Raw genomic sequence first — 23,668 nt, forward strand, 5'->3', positions numbered from 1 at the left:
CTGGGTTTGTCTTTATGGTAATACATCTGTTGGTCTTAGTTTAATCATATAGATTTCAGTTGTTTACTAAAATGCATTAAGTGCATGGACTATAGGAGAGTCATTTTTTTTGTTTGATTGAATGAATCTTTTGCTAAACTTTTTGTAATACTCTTGAGTAGGCCTACGTGAGAGAAGCCTACACCCTACACTAGGGAAGGGAAGGGGTGAGAGAAGTCTACACCCTACACTAGAGAAGGGAAGGGGTGAGAGAAGCCTACACTAGAGAAGGGATGGGGTAGGGGTGAGAGAAGGGGTGAGAGAAGCCTACACTAGAGAAGGGAAGGGGTGAGAGAAGCCTACACTAGAGAAGGGATGGGGTAGGGGTGAGAGAAGGGGTGAGAGAAGCCTACACTAGAGAAGGGAAGGGGTGAGAGAAGCCTACACTAGAGAAGGGATGGGGTAGGGGTGAGAGAAGGGGTGAGAGAAGCCTACACTAGAGAAGGGAAGGGGTGAGAGAAGTCTACACCCTACACTAGGGAAGGGGTGAGAGAAGCCTACACTAGAGAAGGGATGGGGTAGGGGTGAGAGAAGCCTACACTAGAGAAGGGATGGGGTAGGGGTGAGAGAAGCCTACACTAGAGAAGGGATGGGGTGAGAGAAGCCTACACTAGAGAAGGGATGGGGTAGGGGTGAGAGAAAGAAGGGAAAGTGTTATGTCACCAGCCCCCCAAACATAACACTGTCCTATAATATCACCGGATGAACTCCTTTATGAATGTGCTTTGTAATGGTTGCTTTGATAAAGTGTCGGCAATCCTGTGGTAAGTGATTCACTGATGCTGTAAAGCAATTAGCATTGGAATAAATACTTGATGGATTTTTTTTGCCTTATTGCATCATATGAATGTTGAGAGGGTAACATTACCAGTGATGATGACCCTTTCTAGGGCCATGACCTGAGTACATATTACACCAGCAGCTGATCTAGAATCAGGGCCTGTATTCACAAAACCACTTAGAGTAACAGTGCTGATCTATGATCAGTTTTACGTTTACATTTATATTGAATAAGATGACATGGTCAGGAGGAACCTCATTGGAGATCAGCACTCCTACTCTCAGAAGCTTTGTGAATGCAGTGGTGAGCACGCCGTGTAATTACATTGGTCTCGGATCGAGCTCCCTCTGTGTGAATTCTAAGAGAGAGCAGGAAGGAGGCAGCGTTCGCGCCTCATGGTTTGTAAAGGGGGAGTTTCCTGATGTTATGCAAGCCCGGCTAGCTCAGTCGGTAGAGCATGAGACTCTTAATCTCAGGGTCGTGGGTTCGAGCCCCACGTTGGGCGCATATCTTTTGAAAGATCGCTTTAAACCTTCTCAATAAATAATATACGAAGTTCTTAGTTTGAGAAAAATGTCAGATATTCTCTGTACGCATGAAGTCTGGTGCTCTGGGTTTGATATATAGAAAAAGTGCGTGTTCCTCCTGCACATAAAATGTATGAATGTAAATTAATTTAAATAAACGTCCTACACATTCTTGTGAACTCAATGCACTCACAAGCAGAGTAGGGATTGTTGTGGGGGGGGTGTATTGTCTTTACCAGTCATCACCAATCCTTCCACCATCACAATCACCAACAAATACCCTTTTCAAAGTTACAAATGTAGTTTATTCATCAGTAACTGAATCCAAAAAGTAAATGTCCCACAGTCACAATGCTGAAGAATAGGGCTACCTACTTTTGAAAAGGGCTTTTATGTGTTTGACAATAATTAAAAGTATTCGACTTGGAGTTTATTTCCCCCCCAAAAATCATAAAGTACACAGAGAAAATAAGTTATGAGGTACGTCAAAAAATGTTTTCTGAGAGGGTGGGGTTTGTTATGCTTGTGCCGTGGCAACTACCAATGAGAGGAGCGTATTTGAAATACGTCATGGAGCGCCACCTTCGAAATGTCGTATTTGACTTGAACTCAGCTGATCGTTACTGAACTACCTGGATCTCAAGCCTTGCCTACTTTTTACTGCTTGTTTCACGACTGTGGCTAATAAGATTTAAAGAAAAAGGTGGGTTCTTAACTGCTACAATGAAGATGTACTTGGTATAATCAATTACATGATTTCAACGATTAACAGTTCGTATTAGTAACAATATTACATGCAGCAACGCTAGAACGTATGTTATTGTATGCAAGGTACAACGTTTACATTATTAGCTATGGATACAATGTATGAAAACACTAAACTGTCGCTAATGTCATGATGGCTTTCTGCAGAGAAAATGAGCTCTGGAAAAGCACTGCAGTCGGTGTCTCCTCACTACAACCAACAGCCACCGACACCAAGCCTGGCGAAAAGAAAGAAAATTCAAGAGAAGTAAGTTGTGAAAGTAGTTATGATTGTTAGATTAATGCATGTTAAACCTACAGTTGTTTTTATACAGTATAATTTATGCAATGTGTATTACAATAGTGGCTTGTCACCTTCCTTCCCGCCTGAGCCCTCAGTGGAGGATTCATAACGCCCATAAAACCTAGCGGTCAAGCAGGGAAATGGTTCCAATCGTTTTTCCCATAAGGGATTTGAGAAACACTTAAAATAAGGGCTGTGTTTTGTGTAGGTTTACCCTGGCGTGACATTTTGATAACCATGTAAGTCTCTCGCGGACATGGTGATTTCTCAATATATATACTGCTCTATTTACTGTGTGATTTGAAAATGTTATTTAGCGTCAAAGTGGACATCGTGCAAGACTACAAATCCCTGCAAGCTCCTGGACATTATCTCCAGCTGGAACCTTTGCAAACAGGTACATTTAAAGAAATGTAGCCAATTTATTAACTACTATATTTAGTTAACATTAGATGGTTAATCCAGAGATTCTTACCTTTGCCTCGACTCGGCAGTCTCGTCCAGAACATGGAATTTGTAGTTCTTTATGATAGCTGCTAATGTGGCTATCTAGCATTTCATTTGTTGGGGGTAAATACAGGCAAATGTATTGATAAAAGTCACCATGTCCCGAGAGACTTATCTAAACGTCAAGCCAGGGTAAGCCTACATGAAACACAGCCCTTATTGTAAGTGTTTTTAAAATCCCCTATAAGGAGAAATTAATGGAGAAAAACCATTTAGAACTATTTCCCTGTTTGACCGCTAGGTATTATGACTCATACTGTGGTACTCTATTTCTGGGGTGGAGACATGAGCATCTCATTTTATACAGATTTGCCTCCCCTCAATTCAGGAAGAGAGGCCCAACTCAGTGGAAAATCTGTCTTCCTCCAGCAGGTGGTGGTTTTTTTTTTTGCCCACCAAGTAAGGAGTTTGTATGGAGTGTTGAATTTGTTCAACCAAAAAATATATCCACCAATCCAAAGAAAGTATAGGCGGGAGCTAGACAGTCCGCCGTGCCGCTTTGTGGACAACAACTCCCGTTTAGAGCGAGACGTGTATCTTGCCAGTATATCCATTATCTTTGATTCAATTCACCCACTGAGGTATAATAAGCTGTCACCTTTGCAAATAGTTCTGGTTACCATGTGAGAGATGACTTATAACCCACGGGAGAGTGCCCCTAGTCAGAGCCAGATGGTCGTTTTTTAAATCTTCACATTTTCAAACAGTCCATTTATATTTGGGTGAGGTTTTTTTCCTCGACTGAGTAGCCTCGTTTCACTTCCAAAAAGAAAATTAAACCATCTAATGTTTAGCGAAATAACAACACAATGTCAAATACAGGAAGCCAAGTCAAATAACTAACATTCAATCACATTAACCGTTACTCTCTGGCGGGAATTCCACTAACGGTCTGTATCTAGCCAAACGCAGCTGCTGCTCATTCCATTTGCTCGAAAAATGGTTAGAGCAAAGGGTTTAAAAAAAAAAAGTAAGTCCCTATGGAACTCCCGATTACGGCCGGTTGTGATACAGCCCGAGATCGAACCAGGGTCTGTAGTGACACCTCTAGCACTGAGATGCAGTGCCTCAGACTGCTGCGCCACTCGGGAGGCCATTTATACACACACAGCCTAAGTTCAAATACACCCAAGCTGCGTTAATTGTATGGTAATGTATATATTCTCGCATAGGTAATACACTATACCTATGCGAGAATGCTGATCATCGACTACAACTCAGCGTTCAACACCATAGTGCCCACGAATCTCATCACTAAGCAAATTATTCTGGGACTAAACACCTCCCTCTGCAACTGGATCCTGGACTCCCTGACAGGCTGCCCCCAGCTGGTAAGAGTAGGCAACAACACGTCTGCCACGCTGATCCTTAACACTGGAGCCCTAGATCCTCTGAGGCTGTGGAGGGATCCAAATTGTGGATTTAAAAGAACATGAATCAGCGTACAATGAAACCTTTGTTTTTAAGCCCTTGTCACAAACCGGTCGTAACAAAAAGGGAGACAACATGGAGATCAAGGAATAACAAAAATATATTTAACCAAAGTTGACTATATACATGTATGTGTGGTTGTGTACATAATGAGGGGTGTTGAAAGGCTCCAAAACCCAACAGTTTGCCTATGTAGAGAGTCTCCTCAATGAATGGGGGAAAGGTGTATTTATCTCCGGGACGCACCCGAGCCCAGGTGTGTCCCTTTTCGCTGACGACCCTCCCGACTCCGCCCACCGACATCATATTAAGGAAAACATGAGCAGAGATAGTTCAGCAGACCGAGTGAGAGGGTGGTCACACCCTGGATTTCTAAACCATTAATATTATTGTTGGATCTGATTTTTAACTAACATTTCAATAGCAATAATAAATAGATATGCTGATAGAGGACAACCTTGTTTTACTTCTCTTGACAGTTTTTAAAACTTTCTGAAAAGTAGCCATTATTTACTATTTTACACCTAGGGTAACTATACATAACTTTAACCCATTTTATAAAAGATTCTCAAATTTAAATATTCCAGGCATTTATATATAAACTTCAGTCGTACTTTATTAAAGGCCTTTTCAAAGTCGGCTATGAAAACGAGGCCTGGTTTCTCAGATTTTTCATAGTGTTCTATTGTTTCCAGTACTTGTCTTATATTATATTATCTCTAATGTATTAGGCTGACTAATATCCGACAATACCTTTTTTTAATTCTATGCGCTAAGCATTTTGCTTGAGTTTTTGCATCACAACACTGAAGTGTAAGAGGCCTCCAATTATTTTTAAATGGACTGGATCTTTATACACTGCTCAAAAAAATAAAGGGAACACTAAAATAACACATCCTAGATCTGAATGAAATAATCTTATTAAATACTTTTTTCTTTACATAATTGAATGTGCTGACAACAATCACACAAAAATAATCAATGGAAATCCAATTTATCCACCCATGGAGGTCTGGATTTGGAGTCACTTAAAATTAAAGTGGAAAACCACACTACAGGCTGATCCAACTTTGATGTAATGTCCTTAAAACAAGTCAAAATGAGGCTCAGTAGTGTGTGTGGCCTCCATGTGCCTGTATGACCTCCCTACAACGCCTGGGCATGCTCCTGATGAGGTGGCGGATGGTCTCCTGAGGGATCTCCTCCCAGACCTGGACTAAAGCATCCGCCAACTCCTGGACAGTCTGTGGTGCAACGTGGCGTTGGTGGATGGAGCGAGACATGATGTCCCAGATGTGCTCAATTGGATTCAGGTCTGGGGAACGGGCGGGCCAGTCCATAGCATCAATGCCTTCCTCTTGCAGGAACTGCTGACACACTCCAGCCACATGAGGTCTAGCATTGTCTTGCATTAGGAGGAACCCAGGGCCAACTGCACCAGCATATGGTCTCACAAGGGGTCTGAGGATCTCATCTCGGTACCTAATAGCAGTCAGGCTACCTCTGGCGAGCACATGGAGGGCTGTGCGGCCCCCCCCCAAAGAAATGCCACCCCACACCATGACTGACCCACCGCCAAACCGGTCATGCTGGAGGATGTTGCAGGCAGCAGAACGTTCTCCACGGCGTCTCCAGACTGTCACGTCTGTCACATGTGCTCAGTGTGAACCTGCTTTCATCTGTGAGGAGCACAGGGCGCCAGTGGCGAATTTGCCAATCTTGGTGTTCTCTGACAAATGCCAAACGTCCTGCACGGTGTTGGGTTGTAAGCACAATCCCCACCTGTGGACGTTGGGCCCTCATACCACCCTCATGGAGTCTGTTTCTGACCGTTTGAGCAGACGCATGCACATTTGTGGCCTGCAGGAGGTCATTTGGCAGGGCTCTGGCAGTGCTCCTCCTGCTCCTCCTTGCACAAAGGTGGAGGTAGCGGTCCTGCTGCTGGGTTGTTGCCCTCCTACGGCCTCCTCCACGTCTCCTGATGTACTGGCCTGTCTCCTGGTAGCGCCTCCATGCTCTGAACACTACGCTGACAGACATAGCAAACCTTCTTGCCACAGCTCGCATTGATGTGCCATCCTGGATGAGCTGCACTACCTGAGCCACTTGTGTGGGTTGTAGACTCCGTCTCATGCTACCACTAGAGTGAAAGCACCGCCAGCATTCAAAAGTGACCAAAACATCAGCCAGGAAGCATAGGAACTGAGAAGTGGTCTGTGGTTACCACCTGCAGAACCACTCCTTTATTGGGGGTGTCTTGCTAATTGCCTATAATTTCCACCTGTTGTCTATTCCATTTACACAACAGCATGTGAAATTTATTGTCAATCAGTGTTGCTTCCTAAGTGGACAGTTTGATTTCACAGAAGTGTGATTGACTTGGAGTTACATTGTGTTGTTTAAGTGTTCCCTTTATTTTTTTGAGCAGTATATTTACCACATGGCTCCTGTTTCAGTAATAATGAAATCAGACCCAGTTGAGTGTGTGTGTGTGTGTGTGTGTGTGTGTGTGTGTGTGTAGAAGTGGTTAAAACATGCTAATAATGGTCCTCTGAGTATATCAAAAAAGGTTTGGTTTACCTCCACTGGTATGCCATCCCGCCCTTGAGTTTTCCTGGACTTAAAGGCTTTAATTGCATCAAGAAGTACCTCCTCTGTAATTTGGCATTCACTAGTTGGATGATTGCTTGATATATTCTCTTGCTCCACTTTCACTTTCTCTCTTTCTCCATCTACTCTCTCTCTCTTTCTCTCTACTGCCTTGTGTGGCGATGTAGGTCTGCAATAAGGAGTCCAACAGACAATGTGATGTCCCCATGTACAAGACAGCTCATGAAGAAAGCTATCAAGGACATGTAAGTATAATTAAAATGTCTGTCAGACAAATGTTACATTTATTTGTCATTTGACTGACATTTGGAGTATGTGGATTTGACTAAATTAAGTTTACCCCTTTCTGTAACTGGAGGAGGCTGTGTAGTCTAAATGCCATTTTTACATTTGTTTATTCTTGATTCCAGACCATCATCTCCCAGACCCAGACGGGAAGCAAAAGAGAACACTGCAAATAAATGAATTACCTTTTTATGTACAGTGTGATGTCTTTACGGTATTCCTCTCTCTGCTAAGATGGGCAGATAAATTAATCATTGACACTTTCCTGACATTCTACCGTCTTTTTAAGATGTTCTTACTAACCAAGCTGCTCACACTTTATTGATCCATTATGCAATGTGGTGTATATGGGGAGGGGGTTATATTCTTCATTAATATGGTGTATACGGGGGGGTTATATTCTTCATTAATGTGGTGTATACGGGGGGGGTTATTCTTCATTAATGTGGTGTATACGGGGGGGTTATTATTCATTAATGTGGTGTATACGGGGAGTTATATTCTTCATTAATATGGTGTATACGGGGGGGTTATTCTTCATTAATATGGTGTATATGGGGGGTTATTCTTCATTAATATGGTGTATACGGGGGGGTTATTCTTCATTAATATGGTGTATACGGGGGGGTTATATTCTTCATTAATATGGTGTATAGGGGGGGTTATATTCTTCATTAATATGGTGTATACGGGGGGTTATTCTTCATTAATATGGTGTATACGGGGGGTTATATTCTTCATTAATATGGTGTATACGGGGGGTTATATTCTTCATTAATATGGTGTATACGGGGGGGTTATATTCTTCATTAATATGGTGTATACGGGGGGGTTATATTTTTCATTAATATGGTGTATACGGGGGGGTTATATTTTTCATTAATATGGTGTATACGGGGGGGTTATATTTTTCATTAATATGGTGTATACGGGGGGGTTATATTTTTCATTAATATGGTGTATAGGGGGGGTTATATTTTTCATTAATATGGTGTATACGGGGGGTTATATTCTTCATTAATATGGTGTATACGGGGGGTTATATTCTTCATTAATATGGTGTATACGGGGGGTTATATTCTTCATTAATAGGGTGTATACGGGGGGGTTATATTCTTCATTAATGTGGTGTATACGGGGGGTTGTTCTTCATTAATATGGTGTATACGGGGGGGTTGCTCTTCATTAATATGGTGTATACGGGGGGTTGCTCTTCATTAATATGGTGTATATGGGGGGGTTATATTCTTCATTAATATGGTGTATACGGGGGGTTGTTCTTCATTAATATGGTGTATACGGGGGGTTATTCTTCATTAATATGGTGTATACGGGGGGGTTATTCTTCATTCATATGGTGTATACGGGGGGGTTATTCTTCATTAATATGGTGTATACAGGGGGGTTATTCTTCATTAATATGGTGTATACGGGGGGTTATTCTTCATTAATATGGTGTATACGGGGGGTTATTCTTCATTAATATGGTGTATACGGGGGGGTTGTTATATTCTTCATCTAAATCGCACTGTTTGTGTTTATCATTGGTTTTCTTGTGAATGTATAATGCTATTTGCACTTTAGAGGACATGTGCTGTTCATTGTACACTGCTTTAAGTGGTGGGGGTGTTATAATCTCAAACAAGTGTTCTGTATATATGCCCTTTGCACAGGTAGACTTCCATGGTTTAAAAAAAGTACACTACTTTATATTCTGTTTGTACATTGGCTTTATGTTGCTCAGTTTTCAATATGTAACTAGCAAAAAAGGACTTGGCTCACTGCTTTCAATAAACATATTTGAAATGGAAGAGATCACTTGTGTGACTGAGTCATCAGGCATGTATGAAAATTCCAGTCTTACGTTTGATTGTTTGTTTTTTCCATTGAAGGTGATATTGAAGAGGTTTGTTGTGACCGTAACTAGTGTTGGATAAGGCTGTAGTGAAGCTCTGTGTTTGGTTTGATATGTCCTAGAGATAATTTCTATTCTAATTTTAGCAGAAGTCCCACCAGCGCGTTGCGACTCACAGGCCACCCTGAAGAAGGCCAGTGAGCCATGCGTCGTTGGAGCGCTTACATTCTTTTGCTTTGCGATAGCTGCTAAAATAAAGGCTTTTTAACTTTTCCACAACAGTGCCTTGGATTTTTTTGAAGTATGATCGTTATCTAGTTAAGATTAGGGTAGACATTCAGAAAATTACCCCTTTACGTATCTAGTAGAAACAGAAATGGGTCGAGTTTGAACAAAACAAGCATACTTCTTTCTGAAACGAAGATTCAAGGCAATTACTTAGTCTTCGCTCACTGTGTGTATGTACAGCATGGGGGATTTCTGCCTTGTGTTCTGGGAGCCTTTCAAGAATTATGATATTTTGATGTGAATATAAGCAGATTTGTCAGAAATGCATAAATAAAATAGCACTGCCATATGGCTGAGGCACTAGCGGTTCTGGGGGGAGGGGCAGTGCCCCTGTGACAACAATTTAGGACCTACTTGTGGCCCCCCTAAATGTGGAGTATGAATTACATTTTTACATAACTAATTGTTGCTATCTTTCTTTTTTTTATACATCTGTTATTAATGTAACTGGCCCCTCTAACAGTGCAACTGGCCCCAGCTTGGCCCCCCCAGTTGAAATGGTCTAGAACCGCCACTGCTCAGAGGAGAAATAGATTCCTCATGATTTATGTGTGACAAATTATTCTCACTCGGGAGGGTCTTGCAGTCATAATGATCCTGGTAAACCAACCAACCAACCACAATAATGATAACCCATCATAACACAGTCAAAACAATATTCTGTTTTTAGGAGTTATTATACTGACTACTGGGCTTCTTACTTTTCGTTTTCAAACTGTCTTATTTTGTTTACAGTTTTTATAAATGTCCGAATTTCTGTATTCTTTACTCTAACATATATTATGATTGATGATCCATTGGGAAAATAGACTGAGCCTCTGTTCAGCACCAGCACTTTGGATTGTTGCTGTCCAGTTCATCATATGATCCCGGTGCATGACGTAGAAAGAGACGCCATTAGTAGGGGTTGAGAGGGGAGAGCAGAGCGAACCAGCGAGCTGAGGGTGGGGGAAATCACTTTGGTCAAAACAGCTGGGCGAGGGACATTTCTGCCTATTCTGATTCGCGTCCTCGACTTCTTGATTTCGATTTGAGACATCTAATGTGATTAGAGGGAGATACTTCAACTGAGCTACTTATATTCCTAATCATATTTATTTCACCATGGCGGCTGGCGGCGGAGCAGGCAACAAAACCTACTCTTTCAAGGTGGTTTTGTTGGGAGAGGGCTGTGTCGGCAAGACCTCGCTCGTGTTGCGGTATTGTGAAAATAAATTCAACGACAAACACATCACCACACTTCAGGTACGTTGATTACGTGGCTAACTGGATGTGTGATTCGATCTTGTCCAGACTACAAAGGGTTAAATATGCGATGTAGAAAACAGAAAAGGCGAGCTAGCTAACGTTAGCCTAGCTGCTAGTGATAGCCTGTCACTAACTCACACCAACAGCCATTCATCTGTGTCGCAGCTAGCTAGCTAGTTTTCGGCAGTCCACTACAAGTCACTGCAACCTGTTCAACATGGTCATTTAGGGTGTTTACCAAGATGGCTAGCTAGCTAACAATTCTGGTAACGATAATGTATTATAATAACGATAAGCTAGCCAACTAAATTGACTAACGCCTGCTAGTGATTGTAGTTAGCTAGCTTTCCTAGTAGCCAACTGTCACAGCTTTAAAAATAAGCGATCTAAAAGCTTTATCTCAACTATACATTGGTGCTATTCGACATGAAACAAGTGTTCTTCAACGTGAATGTGGTAGAGGTGAATTTGCCCCAATGAACAGGAAGTAGCCCACTCAGAGTAACCACAACAACAACCACCACCCAGGTTTAACTTCCTGTCCAGTGGTCAGAAAGCTTCGCCAGCTGCCCCAAACGTCGCCCTGCAGGACACTTGACTGAACTGAACAAGGAATTAACTACTATGACATAGCATTTATGTAGAGAAAGGTCACGTTTACTCCACACCAGAAATCGCATTGAGATGGACAACACAGACTAGGTCTGTCAGTAAGCTCAGGCCTTCTCATAGCAGTAGGTTGCACAATATGTGGTTTTGAATTGCCGGACGTCATAAGGGTTCTAGGTGTTTGTAGTCGGCCTTTACAGTGCTGTTGCCAAGCGTATCTTCTATGAATCAATAGGATTGTGCTGCCACATAATCACACATTACTAGGGTATCAAATTCAATCCTCTACGATCGCAGTTGCTGTCAAGCAGTCTAACTAGTGTACTAAGCAATTTCTTTGTACTTTGCATTACTGCAAACAGTTAAACCTGTTGCTGACTCTCTGGAAAGTGTTCAACTGTAGTGAAGTTGGCTTACCGGCAGGTTAGTTATGAACTTAGAATGGCCTGTGTTTATTGCTCTCCTGAAAGAAGAGGCAGCATAACTCCTTGTCATTTCCTACCAGGACATCACAAGAGGGTGTTTATTACTCAAGGCAATGATGAGAGGAGCTGAATGGGAAGGTGGTTCACTGCTGCACTGCCAGTGGGCCTCGAGTCTTAGAGACTAGAGAAGCGGTCTTCTCGGATCCTGAAAATGAGCTCCAAACTGAATTGGATCTGTGAAATTCCCATCCGAGAAAGACAGGACCCAGTCTTCTTCTTCTTCTAAATAATATTGGATCTGAGATGGACCAGATGGACCAGATGGACCAGATGGGCCAGATGGACCAGATGGACCAGATGGACCAGATGGGCCAGATGGACCAGATGGACCAGATGGACCAGATGGGCCAGATGGGCCAGATGGACCAGATGGACCAGATGGACCAGATGGGCCAGATGGGCCAGATGGACCAGATGGACCAGATGGACCAGATGGACCAGATGGACCAGATGGGTCTGGGTCTGTATCAGATCCAGAAGATAAAAAAATGCAGCTTTATTTACACAAAAGCAAGCAAAATATACTGAAATATAAACGCAACAATTTCAAAGATTTTAACGAGTTAAAGTTAATATAAGGTCCTAATAAATTACTTATCTATGGATTTCACATGACTGGGAATGAAATAATGCAACATCTCTGGTGGACATTCCTGCATGCCAGTTGCACATAACCTCAACTTGAGACATCTGTGGCATTGTTGTGTGACATCACTACATATTTTAGTGGCCTTTTATTGTCCACAGCACAAGGTGAACTTGTGTAATGATCATGTTTAATCAGCTTCTTGATTTGCCACACCTGTTAGGTGGATGGATTATTTTGGCAAAGAAGAAATGCTCACTAACAGGGATGGAAACAAATTTGAGAAGCTTTTTTTGTGTATGGACATTTTCAGGGATCTTTTATTTCAACACTTTACATATTTTAGTTGTGTAGTTTTGACTTGTCTGGCAGTGAATGTTAATGTTGCACATGTGTTTTTAGATGTATTTAAAATAATTGATTTGTTGTTTAGTATTTTCATAAATGACATCCAGAATGTAAAATGTTGAGACGAGAAGGGACAGGGTGTGTGGTGGAGATGCATCAGCATGTCTCTACAGAATGCTCTCTGTCTCCTGCTAACTCGTGCACATTCATTATTTAATTGTTTGAGTTTACACTTTTTAAGGTTTATTTGTTTTAATATATTTTGCTTGAGCACGCATAAAGTAGCTGGCCTGCGTGCAGATGTAGGCCTATAGGTCTAAAAGTTTCCATTTGGTGATGTCTGATAGTATTTCTCATTAACTCACCATAACTTGAGCTGCGCAGCTTCTGAGTATTTTTTGCGTCACATTACATCAATGCATCCATTGCAAATAGTTCCTTACTGTATTCAAAACATCTTTTCAACCCTCCTTGATAGGCCGAACCATCGTGCCTCGGTGTGAATTAGCATCATATTTCTGAAACCCATATCTCCACTGGAAACTGGTCATAAAATAGGCTACCTTAACACTTATCCTTTGCGCAAATACAGCTGTCTGTCCTGAGCGCATCATTGGCATGGGAGACAGTGAGGGCCCAAGCGGCCCAGTTGAAACAATGTCGCAAGTTCCCTGTAGGGAGAGCTCAAGCCAGACAGAGACAGGCGGAGGATAGAGATTAATGTATTGAAAGAACCTGAACCAACTCTGCCATGCGCAGCAAAAGTGATTGTAATCTGGATATTTTCTTCTTCAAATATAATTTCAGATTTAGTCGGCATTTCACTTATTTTCACACAGATCCGAGTTCCTTCTCGGGATAATAGGTTTCGGGTATATTTGTGAAGACCTCTAGACTAGAGTTTGCGCTCTACTGCACTGCCAGTGAGCTTTGAGTCTTCAAGCTCAGACACTCTGGTAGGATTGTCAAATGTTTCCTGGAGACAGACAGTACTTGACACCTCTGACTGTCGACACTCAATCTCTTTTGTGTTCACACAGCAAAGACCTTGGAAGTCATCAGCCACTCAGCCTTGTTAAAATACTCCAAACCAGAAGGTGGCAGTAGCATTGTTTGGCAATGCATATCCATGCGTATTGCTTGTGGTCTAGATTCCAAGTTGTCTGCGCTAATGTTGCCATTTTTTGTAGAAAGCCCTTGTTTATACTAGCCAGATGGACACAGCTAGATAACTACCTAGCAAGATGACAAATAAACATTTTAATTCACTCTCCATAGCATACTCCATAGCATATTCACTAGCTGGCACAATATTGCTAGCAAGCTAAGGACACTGCACTAACTCGGCAGCTGTTTCATAGAAACTAGCTAGTCCATTGTGATTTAATTATGTCAACTAGCTACAGTGGTTAGCTGGCTTGGAGGAAGTATTTAGTGTTGTGTGCACTTAGGCTGTGTGATGGTAGCTAGCTATGTAGCATATGAAGTGTGATTGGCTCATCCATGGATGTACGGAGAAAATGGCCTCTTTTTAGTTAACTTTTACATTTTACATGCTCTCTGATTGGCTCAAAGTCAACTTGTTGGCCGCTGACGAGCATTGCGATAGGTTGGTCGCCACCGGGTCAGCACGCCGCAGGTACCGCTTTTGTTCTAGCAGGAGAAGGAACAGCCTCCCACTGTGATAAGTACCTATCGGCAGATCCGGTGTATCAAAGTTTCAATAGGCCTAGTTGTCATGTGACCATTTTCTCTTGTCAGTAGTACTGTTATTGTTTTGTTTACAGTAGTAGGCCTACATTATTATTGTGTGATGCCTAAGTAAGCAGATTTTCATTGCCAGCTCATACACTGGATAGTAGTTAGTGAATACTGACTAGGGCCTACATTGACAGCAGTAAGGTAGGCTACAGTCAGTCTCCTCATGATGATGGTGCTCTAATCTCACACCCACTAAGCAAGGTAATTGTGGTTAAAAGGGCAGCTGTGATACCAACAAGCTGGTATCACAGCCGTATTACTAATACCAATATAATCTCTCCGGGAGCTTGCCCTTGCTTGTGGACTCTCTCTCAGGTGACTGGTAGGTCTCTCTCGTCAGTGCAAAGTGAATATTAGGCTTTCTTTGCTGTCAGTCCTTTGGGGTCAAAGTAAAAATGTGGTAAACCTGTCTTGAATGGCCAACTTGAAACTGCTATTTCCCAGCAAACATCGTTTTGAATATTTGGAAAGCCCCACCTTTGAAACTACACGCTCAGGCAGAAAACAGTTGTGAAACTGCTTGTGTGTGAACCAACTACAATTTCCACCTTGGTCCTACTTTATTTCCTGTTCACTGTGTGGTCATTGCACAGTTTCCTGAGATACAATAGGCAGCAAGAGACTGTTATTCATTTATTAGACATTTTGCAGGATTAAAATCTCTTCAAATGCATAATCTCATTTTCAAGAGTCCACATTCTCATTTACAGGGGAATAGTTACAGGGCAGAGGAGGGGATGAATGAGCCAATTGGAAGTTGGGGATGATTAGGTGCCCGTGATGGTATGAGGGACAGATTATGAATTTAGCCACTGGGGGTTAACACCCCTAATCTTACGATAAGTGCCATGGGATCTTTAGTGACCACATAGTCAGGACACCCGTTTAACGTCCCATCTGAAAGACGATGCCCTTCACGGGGCAATGTCCCCAATCACTGCCCTGGGGCATTGGGATATCTTTTTTGTTTTTTTACACCAGAGGAAATAGTGCCTCCTACTGGCTCTCCAACACTACTTCCAGCAGCACCTGGTCTCCCGTCCATGGACCGACCAGGACCAACCCTGCTTAGCTCCAGAGGTGGCATACAGGGTGGTATGCTGCTGGCTTATTATACACAAAAAAACCCTCAAACAATACTTACAAACAAGAATAATATGGCAACTACTGTCTAATTACAAACAACTTACTATAGCTCCCGCCTAGGGCCAATCAGTGTCATTTAATGAATGCTGGATCTCTATGGCAAGACTCATCATTTCACCCAAGTTTTGTCAAAATCGTGCCAGTGCTGTCTGAGATTGCGTGTGACTAATGTACTAACGGAAGGAGACAGATCCACAGTTCCCTCCCCGATTTCAGCGTGGGAGACAATGACTTGTTGCACAACTACTTAACAGGTTATTAGGTAATGGTTTGTTTGTATTTCTCAATGTGTGATCAGTGTAAAACAAACAGTTTAATGGATAGATAGTGATGGGCTGTTATGACCGGTGTTGTGGATAACGGGTTACAGAGTAACACGTTATGTAATCAGATTACTTTGATCACTAACGGAGTAAAGTAACACGTTATGTAATCAGATTACTTTGATCACTAACGGAGTAAAGTAACACGTTATGTAATCAGATTACTTTGATCACTAACGGAGTAAAGTAACACGTTATGTAATCAGATTACTTTGATCACTAACGGAGTAAAGTCACGTGTTACTTTTTCAATTTGGGGTAGTTTTTATTACTGTTACTTTGTCAAACAACGCGCGCAGTACTTTCAGAATCATCTCTCTACCGGGTGCATGTTACCATGGTCCGATCTCCACTTGTTTCCTCATTTAGTTCTCAAGCAAGCGGAGAAAGGCTGTTTGGAGAAATGTCATGACAGCTGCTCTCCATAGAAATGCGCATTTCGGATCTTTACCGTTGATCGCTTGTGATAGCAAAGCCCAAAGTGGGCTTTCCTGTCTGGTGGCAAGTGTGCCCTCTATACATCTCTATGGGTCCGTGTTGGCAAGTGTGCCCTCTATACATCTCTATGGGTCCGTGTTGGCAAGTGTGCCCTCTATACATCTCTATGGGTCCGTGTTGGCAAGTGTGCCCTCTATACATCTCTATGGGTCTGTGTTGGCAAGTGTGCCCTCTATACATCTCTATGGGTCCGTGTTGGCAAGTGTGCCCTCTAAATCTCTATGGGTCCGTGTACATGCGGTCCATAATCATGACTGGCAGCTGGATGGAGAGATTTTAAAGCTAGGAAATCTGTACAGATGTTTGGCTTGCAGTATACAGTGTCTTCGGAAAGTATTCAGACTCCTTGATGGAAACATCACATTTACATATGTTTTCAGACCCTTTACTCAGTACTTTGTTGAAGCTCCTTTGGCAGTGATTACAGCCTTGTCTTCTTGGGTATGACTCTAAAAGCCTGACGCGCCTGTATTTGGGTAGTTTCTCCCATTCTTCTCTGCAGATCCTCTCAAGCTCTGTCGGTATCAGCATTGAAAAATCATAATCGGTCGACCTCTAATATATATATTGTTTAATCCATTTTAGAATAATGCTGTAACTAAATGTGGAAAGGTCAATGGGTCTGCATACTTTCTGAAGGCAGTGTAAATGGCTAATTAAGCAGCCCGTATGATAGGGCAGAACTTGTAGACTAGAACAGAAAGCAGCAGCACAGATCAAAGGAGAGACTTGTGATCAAACCTGAGTAAGTCGCCTGTCATTGGTCGAGCGAGAGCGGCTCTCCTTGCTCCCTCCCACTGTCAAACAACGGTGAGATTTTTATTTTTATTTTCATGAAAGTAACAGTAATATAACACATTACTTTCCACACAAAGTAATGCCTTTAAATTTAGTTAAATGTAATATTACTTTTTCAAGTAACTAATCCCAACACTGATTATGACGATGTCATAAACTGTTGCTTACAATCTATTTACCTAGTTTAGAAGGCCACTCAGTGTCCAAATAATACGGTAGCCTAAACAGGCCCAGTAAACACCTAGGTATTTTATTAATGATCATGATCTGTCTGGATGTTGACCTACCCTAGGCTAGCCTAAATGTCAACATCCATTGATGCCATGGAAACATAAGCCGAAATGACAGCACAAGATTTGCCTGTACAGCCCCTAGCAGATGTTATGCCATGTTTGCTCTTTCCTCTGAAATGAGCCATGAAATGAGCCACTTAGAGACCACTACAGGCAGTCAGACTAGACTATGAGTGAACTTTGGCACAGGCCCATAATTCGACTGTCTTGTAAGCTAGTTGTAGTGTAGTAGTCTTGCCAACCCCAAGCTGTTCTGAATCCTGTCTTCAGGCCATGCTAGGCCTCAGACCCTTTTCACACTACTGAGCCAAGCTGTTCTGAATCCTGTCTTCAGGCCATCCTAGGCCTCAGACCCTTTTCACACTACTGAGCCAAGCTGTTCTGAATCCTGTCTTCAGGCCATGCTAGGCCTCAGACCCTTTTCACACTACTGAGCCAAGCTGTTCTGAATCCTGTCTTCAGGCCATCCTAGGCCTCACACCCTTTTCACACTACTGAGCCAAGCTGTTCTGAATCCTGTCTTCAGGCCATCCTAGGCCTCAGACCCTTTTCACACTACTGAGCCAAGCTGTTCTGAATCCTGTCTTCAGGCCATCCTAGGCCTCAGACCATTTTCACACTGAGCCAAGCTGTTCTGAATCCTGTCTTCAGGCCATCCTAGGCCTCACACCCTTTTCACACTACTGAGCGAAGCTGTTCTGTTCAGGCCTGGTTAGGCATCCACCATAGTTGCTGGAACAATTCTGGAAAGGACGATATGAAAAGAAATGATCTGAGCCAGCACAGTCCGGTTAGGGTTGGCTTTATGGTGTCTGTCAGTTATTACAGGCTTCTCAAACCACTACCAGAGTATAGGCTACAATTTCATGTTCATTCCATTGATTTAGTATTTTGCTCTTTGGCTACTGTCTGTCATTCTTGCCTCTACTTCATGACGTGTAGCCTAACAGGTATGCAATGATGTGCCAAATCGTGATTTATAGGGTAAGCATTAGAATAAGCCGCTTCAATATTTGCAGCCACAGGTGGCAATATTTCTCTAGGAGCTGATCCATTGTCAGTATTGTGGAATAGTTCTCATATTCAGGTAAAATTTTAATGGAGGAAGCTGATCCGAGAGCAGCACTGCCTTTTCTTCCCATCCTATCAGTATCGACAACGCCTCAACGACGCACTTAGTGACCGTTCTCTCTGCGTGCTGTTTTGGGAAACATGTTACATCTTCGGCCATTTTAGGAAAGATGCATAGATAAAACACTCAGAAGCCTAAATTCCATCGCTATCTGGAAACTGGGCTCAGGTTGTTAGCTTAGCCTCGACGCTTAGGTTGTTAGCTTAGCCTCGACGCGCTCAGGTTGGTAGCGTGGCCTCGACGCACTCAGGTTGTTAGCTTAGCCTCGACGCGCTCAGGTTGGTGGCGTGGCCTCGACGCACTCAGGTTGTTAGCTTAGCCTCGACGCGCTCTGGTTGGTGGCGGGGCCTAGACGCGCTCAGGTTGTTAGCTTAGCCTAGACGCGCTCTGATTGGTGGCGGGGCCTAGACGCGCTCAGGTTGTTAGCTTAGCCTCGACGCGCTCAGGTTGGTAGCGTGGCCTCGACGCACTCAGGTTGTTAGCTTAGCCTCGACGCGCTCAGGTTGGTGGTGTGGCCTCGACGCACTCAGGTTGTTAGCTTAGCCTAGACGCGCTCTGGTTGGTGGCGTGGCCTCGACGCACTCAGGTTGTTAGCTTAGCCTCGACGCGTTCTGGTTGGTGGCGTGGCCTAGACGCACTCAGGTTGTTAGCTTAGCCTAGACGCGCTCTGGTTGGTGGCGTGGCCTAGACGCTCTCTGGTTGGTCGCGTGGCCTAGACGCGCTCTGGTTGGTGGCGTGGCCTAGACGCGCTCAGGTTGGTGGCGTGGCCTAGACGCTCTCAGGTTGGTGGCGTGGCCTCGACGCTCTCTGGTTGGTAGCGGGGCCTAGACGCGCTCAGGTTGGTGGCGTGGCCTAGACGCTCTCTGGTTGGTGGCGTAGCCTAGACGCACTCTGGTTGGTGGTGTGGCCTAGACGCTCTCAGGTTGGTGGCGTGGCCTAGACGCTCTCAGGTTGGTGGCGTGGCCTAGACGCTCTCAGGTTGGTGGCGTGGCCTAGACGCTCTCTGGTTGGTGGCGTGGCCTAGACGCTCTCAGGTTGGTGGCGTGGCCTAGACGCGCTCTGGTTGGTGGCGTGGCCTAGACGCTCTGGTTGGTGGCGTGGCCTAGACGCGCTCAGGTTGGTGGCGTGGCCTAGACGCTCTCTGGTTGGTGGCGGGGCCTAGACGCTCTCTGGTTGGTGGCGGGGCCTAGACGCTCTCTGGTTGGTGGCGTAGCCTAGACGCGCTCTGGTTGGTGGCGTGGCCTAGACGCTCTGGTTGGTGGCGTGGCCTAGACGCTCTCAGGTTGGTGGCGTGGCCTAGACGCTCTCTGGTTGGTGGCGGGGCCTAGACGCGCTCAGGTTGTTAGCTTAGCCTCGACGCGCTCAGGTTGGTAGCGTGGCCTAGACGCGCTCAGGTTGTTAGCTTAGCCTCGACGCGCTCAGGTTGGTAGCGTGGCCTCGACGCACTCAGGTTGTTAGCTTAGCCTCGACGCGCTCAGGTTGGTGGTGTGGCCTCGACGCACTCAGGTTGTTAGCTTAGCCTAGACGCGCTCTGGTTGGTGGCGTGGCCTCGACGCACTCAGGTTGTTAGCTTAGCCTCGACGCGTTCTGGTTGGTGGCGTGGCCTAGACGCACTCAGGTTGTTAGCTTAGCCTAGACGCGCTCTGGTTGGTGGCGTGGCCTAGACGCTCTCTGGTTGGTCGCGTGGCCTAGATGCGCTCTGGTTGGTGGCGTGGCCTAGACGCGCTCAGGTTGGTGGCGTGGCCTAGACGCTCTCAGGTTGGTGGCGTGGCCTCGACGCTCTCTGGTTGGTAGCGGGGCCTAGACGCGCTCAGGTTAGTGGCGTGGCCTAGACGCTCTCTGGTTGGTGGCGTAGCCTAGACACACTCTGGTTGGTGGCGTGGCCTAGACGCTCTCAGGTTGGTGGCGTGGCCTAGACGCTCTCTGGTTGGTGGCGTGGCCTAGACGCTCTCAGGTTGGTGGCGTGGCCTAGACGCGCTCTGGTTGGTGGCGGGGCCTAGACGCTCTCAGGTTGGTGGCGGGGCCTAGACGCTCTCAGGTTGGTGGCGTGGCCTCGACGCGCTCAGGTTGGTGGCGTGGCCTCGACGCGCTCAGGTTGGTGGCGTGGCCTCGACGCGCTCAGGTTGGTGGCGTGGCCTCGACGCGCTCAGGTTGGTAGCGTGGCCTCGACGCGCTCAGGTTGGTAGCGTGGCCTCGACGCGCTCAGGTTGTTAGCTTAGCCTCGACGCGCTCAGGTTGGTGGCGTGGCCTCGACGCACTCAGGTTGTTAGCTTGGCCTCGACGCACTCAGGTTGTTAGCTTAGCCTCGACGCACTCAGGTTGTTAGCTTAGCCTAGACGCGCTCTGGTTGGTGGCGTGGCCTCGACGCGCTCTGGTTGTTAGCTTAGCCTAGACGCGCTCTGGTTGGTGGCGTGGCCTCGACGCACTCAGGTTGTTAGCTTAGCCTCGACGCACTCAGGTTGTTAGCTTAGCCTAGACGCGCTCTGGTTGGTGGCGTGGCCTCGACGCACTCAGGTTGTTAGCTTAGCCTAGACGCGCTCTGGTTGGTGGCGTGGCCTCGACGCGCTCTGGTTGGTGGCAGGGCCTAGACGCTCTCTGGTTGGTGGCGTGGCCTAGACGCGCTCTGGTTGGTGGCGTGGCCTAGACGCGCTCTGGTTGGTGGCGTGGCCTAGACGCTCTCAGGTTGGTGGCGTGGCCTAGACGCTCTCTGGTTGGTGGCGTGGCCTAGACGCGCTCTGGTTGGTGGCGTGGCCTAGACGCGCTCTGGTTGGTGGCGTGGCCTAGACGCGCTCTGGTTGGTGGCGTGGCCTAGACGCGCTCTGGTTGGTGGCGTGGCCTCGACGCTCTCTGGTTGGTCGCGTGGCCTAGACGCGCTCTGGTTGGTCGCGTGGCCTAGACGCGCTCTGGTTGGTGGCGTGGCCTAGACGCTCTCTGGTTGGTCGCGTGGCCTAGACGCGCTCTGGTTGGTGGCGGGGCCTAGACACTCTCTGGTTGGTGGCGGGGCCTAGACGCGCTCTGGTTGGTGGCGTGGCCTAGACGCGCTCTGGTTGGTGGCGTGGCCTAGACGCTCTCTGGTTGGTGGCGGGGCCTAGACGCTCTCTGGTTGGTGGCGGGGCCTAGACGCTCTCTGGTTGGTGGCGGGGCCTAGACGCTCTCTGGTTGGTGGCGGGGCCTAGACGCGCTCTGGTTGGTGGCGTGGCCTCGACGCGCTCAGGTTGGTGGCGTGGCCTCGACGCGCTCAGGTTGGTAGCGTGGCCTAGACGCGCTCAGGTTGTTAGCTTAGCCTCGACGCGCTCAGGTTGGTGGCGTGGCCTCGACGCATTCAGGTTGTTAGCTTAGCCTCGACGCACTCAGGTTGTTAGCTTAGCCTAGACGCGCTCTGGTTGGTGGCGTGGCCTCGACGCGCTCTGGTTGGTGGCGTGGCCTCGACGCGCTCTGGTTGGTGGCGTGGCCTCGACGCGATCTGGTTGGTGGCGTGGCCTAGACGCTCTCAGGTTGGTGGCGGGGCCTAGACGCTCTCAGGTTGGTGGCGGGGCCTAGACGCGCTCCCGTTGTCCAGAGGTCAGCAAGGGTCAGGTTAAGAGAAAGTGAACTGACTTAGTCTACTATATTTTTTTCTTCTTGCATGTAAACAGTTAGGCCTAGATATCACACATGTTTACGTATGGTTAACCTAATCAACGGTCCATTTTTGAAAGGCACCAAAGGTTTGGTCTACTAACTCAATAGCTCTTCACTGGCTTTGTGCTGTCAGTGTTCTAAACGCTTTAACCAATCCTCCCACACAGGCTAGCTCCTTGTTTCTACATGTCAGGAAAGAAAAGGAAAGTGGCTGTTTTCTAGCCCAGCTACCTCAGAGACAAGTTGCTTTTGTTTCTAGTGAAAACGCTGCCTTGGCTGTAACCTGACCCTCCCACAAGCAGAGAGGAAGGAAGGAAGGAGTACGAACTGGGGTTGTATTCATTAGGACACACAAATGAAAACAAATGTGAGTGTTTCTTATTGGACTCCATGTAGTAGTTTGTCCCCTCGTTTCCGTCCTGTTTCTTCCGTTTGTTTCCTAATGAACACAACCCAGGCCTATTGTTTTAGGTAACTGTCTTTTAGGTTCACACACTCCTCAGCTGAACAGTAAAGGAGAAACGGGGGGATGAGAATAACTTGCAGTTCGTTAGCTGGAGAGAATTCAGGTTTAGTTAATCATGACTGACTCTTAACTCTCATTTAAATACTCGTCCAAACTGTCAGCTCGATTAGGCAATGTTTGGACATAGTCCCATGATTACTAAGAAGTATCCCAAATGGCACCCTATTCGCTATTTAGTGCACTACTTTTGATCAGGGCCCTATGGTCAAAGGTAGTACACTATATAGGGAATAGGGTGCCATTTGGGACGGAGATCTGTAATCCAGATTTGTTTCATCACACTCAAATATGAATATAAGTTTTAGCCTATTAATCTTTTAAACTACAGAAGCCAGTAATATAATTCAATCATCGTTGGTGCATTGTGTGGATAACAGTCTGTTCCTCTGGTCTAGTAGGATACAGGCTGGGCTGGAGCTTCTGGAGTGTTACAAAACCCAAACACGCATAACAATCATCCTTTTGTTGTGTGTCCCTGGGAAGTCATTGAAATGGCCAGTTAACAATGAATCTATAATGATCTCATTGTTTTGAGGGAATATTCTTATTACGTCACTTTTATATAATACACATTTTTCTACTTTTTTTTCTCCATTTGCAGTACAGCTGAATTGAGCTGTTTAGAATATTGAATCTCTTGAAAGGAACAATCATTCACATGCAAATGAGGCCTAACTGCCATGTATAATGACATCACCATGTAAGATTTGATACAGAAGCAGGTGTTTTGCGTCCGCTTGAGTGATGAGCCCTCATTGAAAGCCAACACCCCCACCCCACAGTGCCTGAGTGCCATAACCTCTCCAGCGCCCAGCATTTTCCCTGGGCTGTCCCGGGGGGGGGAGGCGGCCACGCCCTGGGCTGTCCCGGGGGGGAGGCGGCCACGCCCTAGGCTGTCCCGGGGGGGGGAGGCGGCCACGCCC

General features: G+C 45.6%; 1 protein-coding gene, 1 long non-coding RNA gene and 1 other non-coding gene across 4 annotated transcripts in view; all 3 read left to right on the forward strand.

Moving 5' to 3' along the window:
* The first annotated feature begins 1,252 nt into the window (after nucleotides 1-1,252).
* Nucleotides 1,253-1,325, forward strand: trnak-cuu (transfer RNA lysine (anticodon CUU)). Its single transcript has one exon. It is a non-coding gene; the product is annotated as a tRNA-Lys (tRNA).
* Nucleotides 1,326-1,917: 592 nt separating this feature from the next.
* On the forward strand, nucleotides 1,918-7,491 carry LOC115189714 (uncharacterized). 2 transcript variants are annotated; one of them, XR_003876979.1, is made up of 5 exons: nucleotides 1,918-2,050; nucleotides 2,260-2,359; nucleotides 2,713-2,792; nucleotides 7,111-7,188; nucleotides 7,354-7,491. It is a non-coding gene; the product is annotated as an uncharacterized LOC115189714 (long non-coding RNA). The 2 variants fall into 2 exon arrangements; XR_003876978.1 differs by lacking the exon at nucleotides 2,713-2,792 and having other exon boundaries at nucleotides 1,920-2,050.
* Nucleotides 7,492-10,250: 2,759 nt separating this feature from the next.
* The window catches only part of LOC115189713 (ras-related protein Rab-21), a 51,320-nt gene continuing 37,902 nt past the window's right edge, over nucleotides 10,251-23,668 (forward strand). The window contains exon 1 of the mRNA XM_029748256.1: nucleotides 10,251-10,616. Coding sequence (XP_029604116.1) covers nucleotides 10,476-10,616 — 141 coding nt within the window. The 5' untranslated portion in view covers nucleotides 10,251-10,475. The remainder of the gene's footprint in view (nucleotides 10,617-23,668) is intronic.

The sequence above is a fragment of the Salmo trutta genome, unplaced genomic scaffold, assembly GCF_901001165.1.
Source record: "Salmo trutta unplaced genomic scaffold, fSalTru1.1, whole genome shotgun sequence".
In the NCBI taxonomy this organism is placed as follows: Eukaryota; Metazoa; Chordata; class Actinopteri; order Salmoniformes; family Salmonidae; genus Salmo; species Salmo trutta.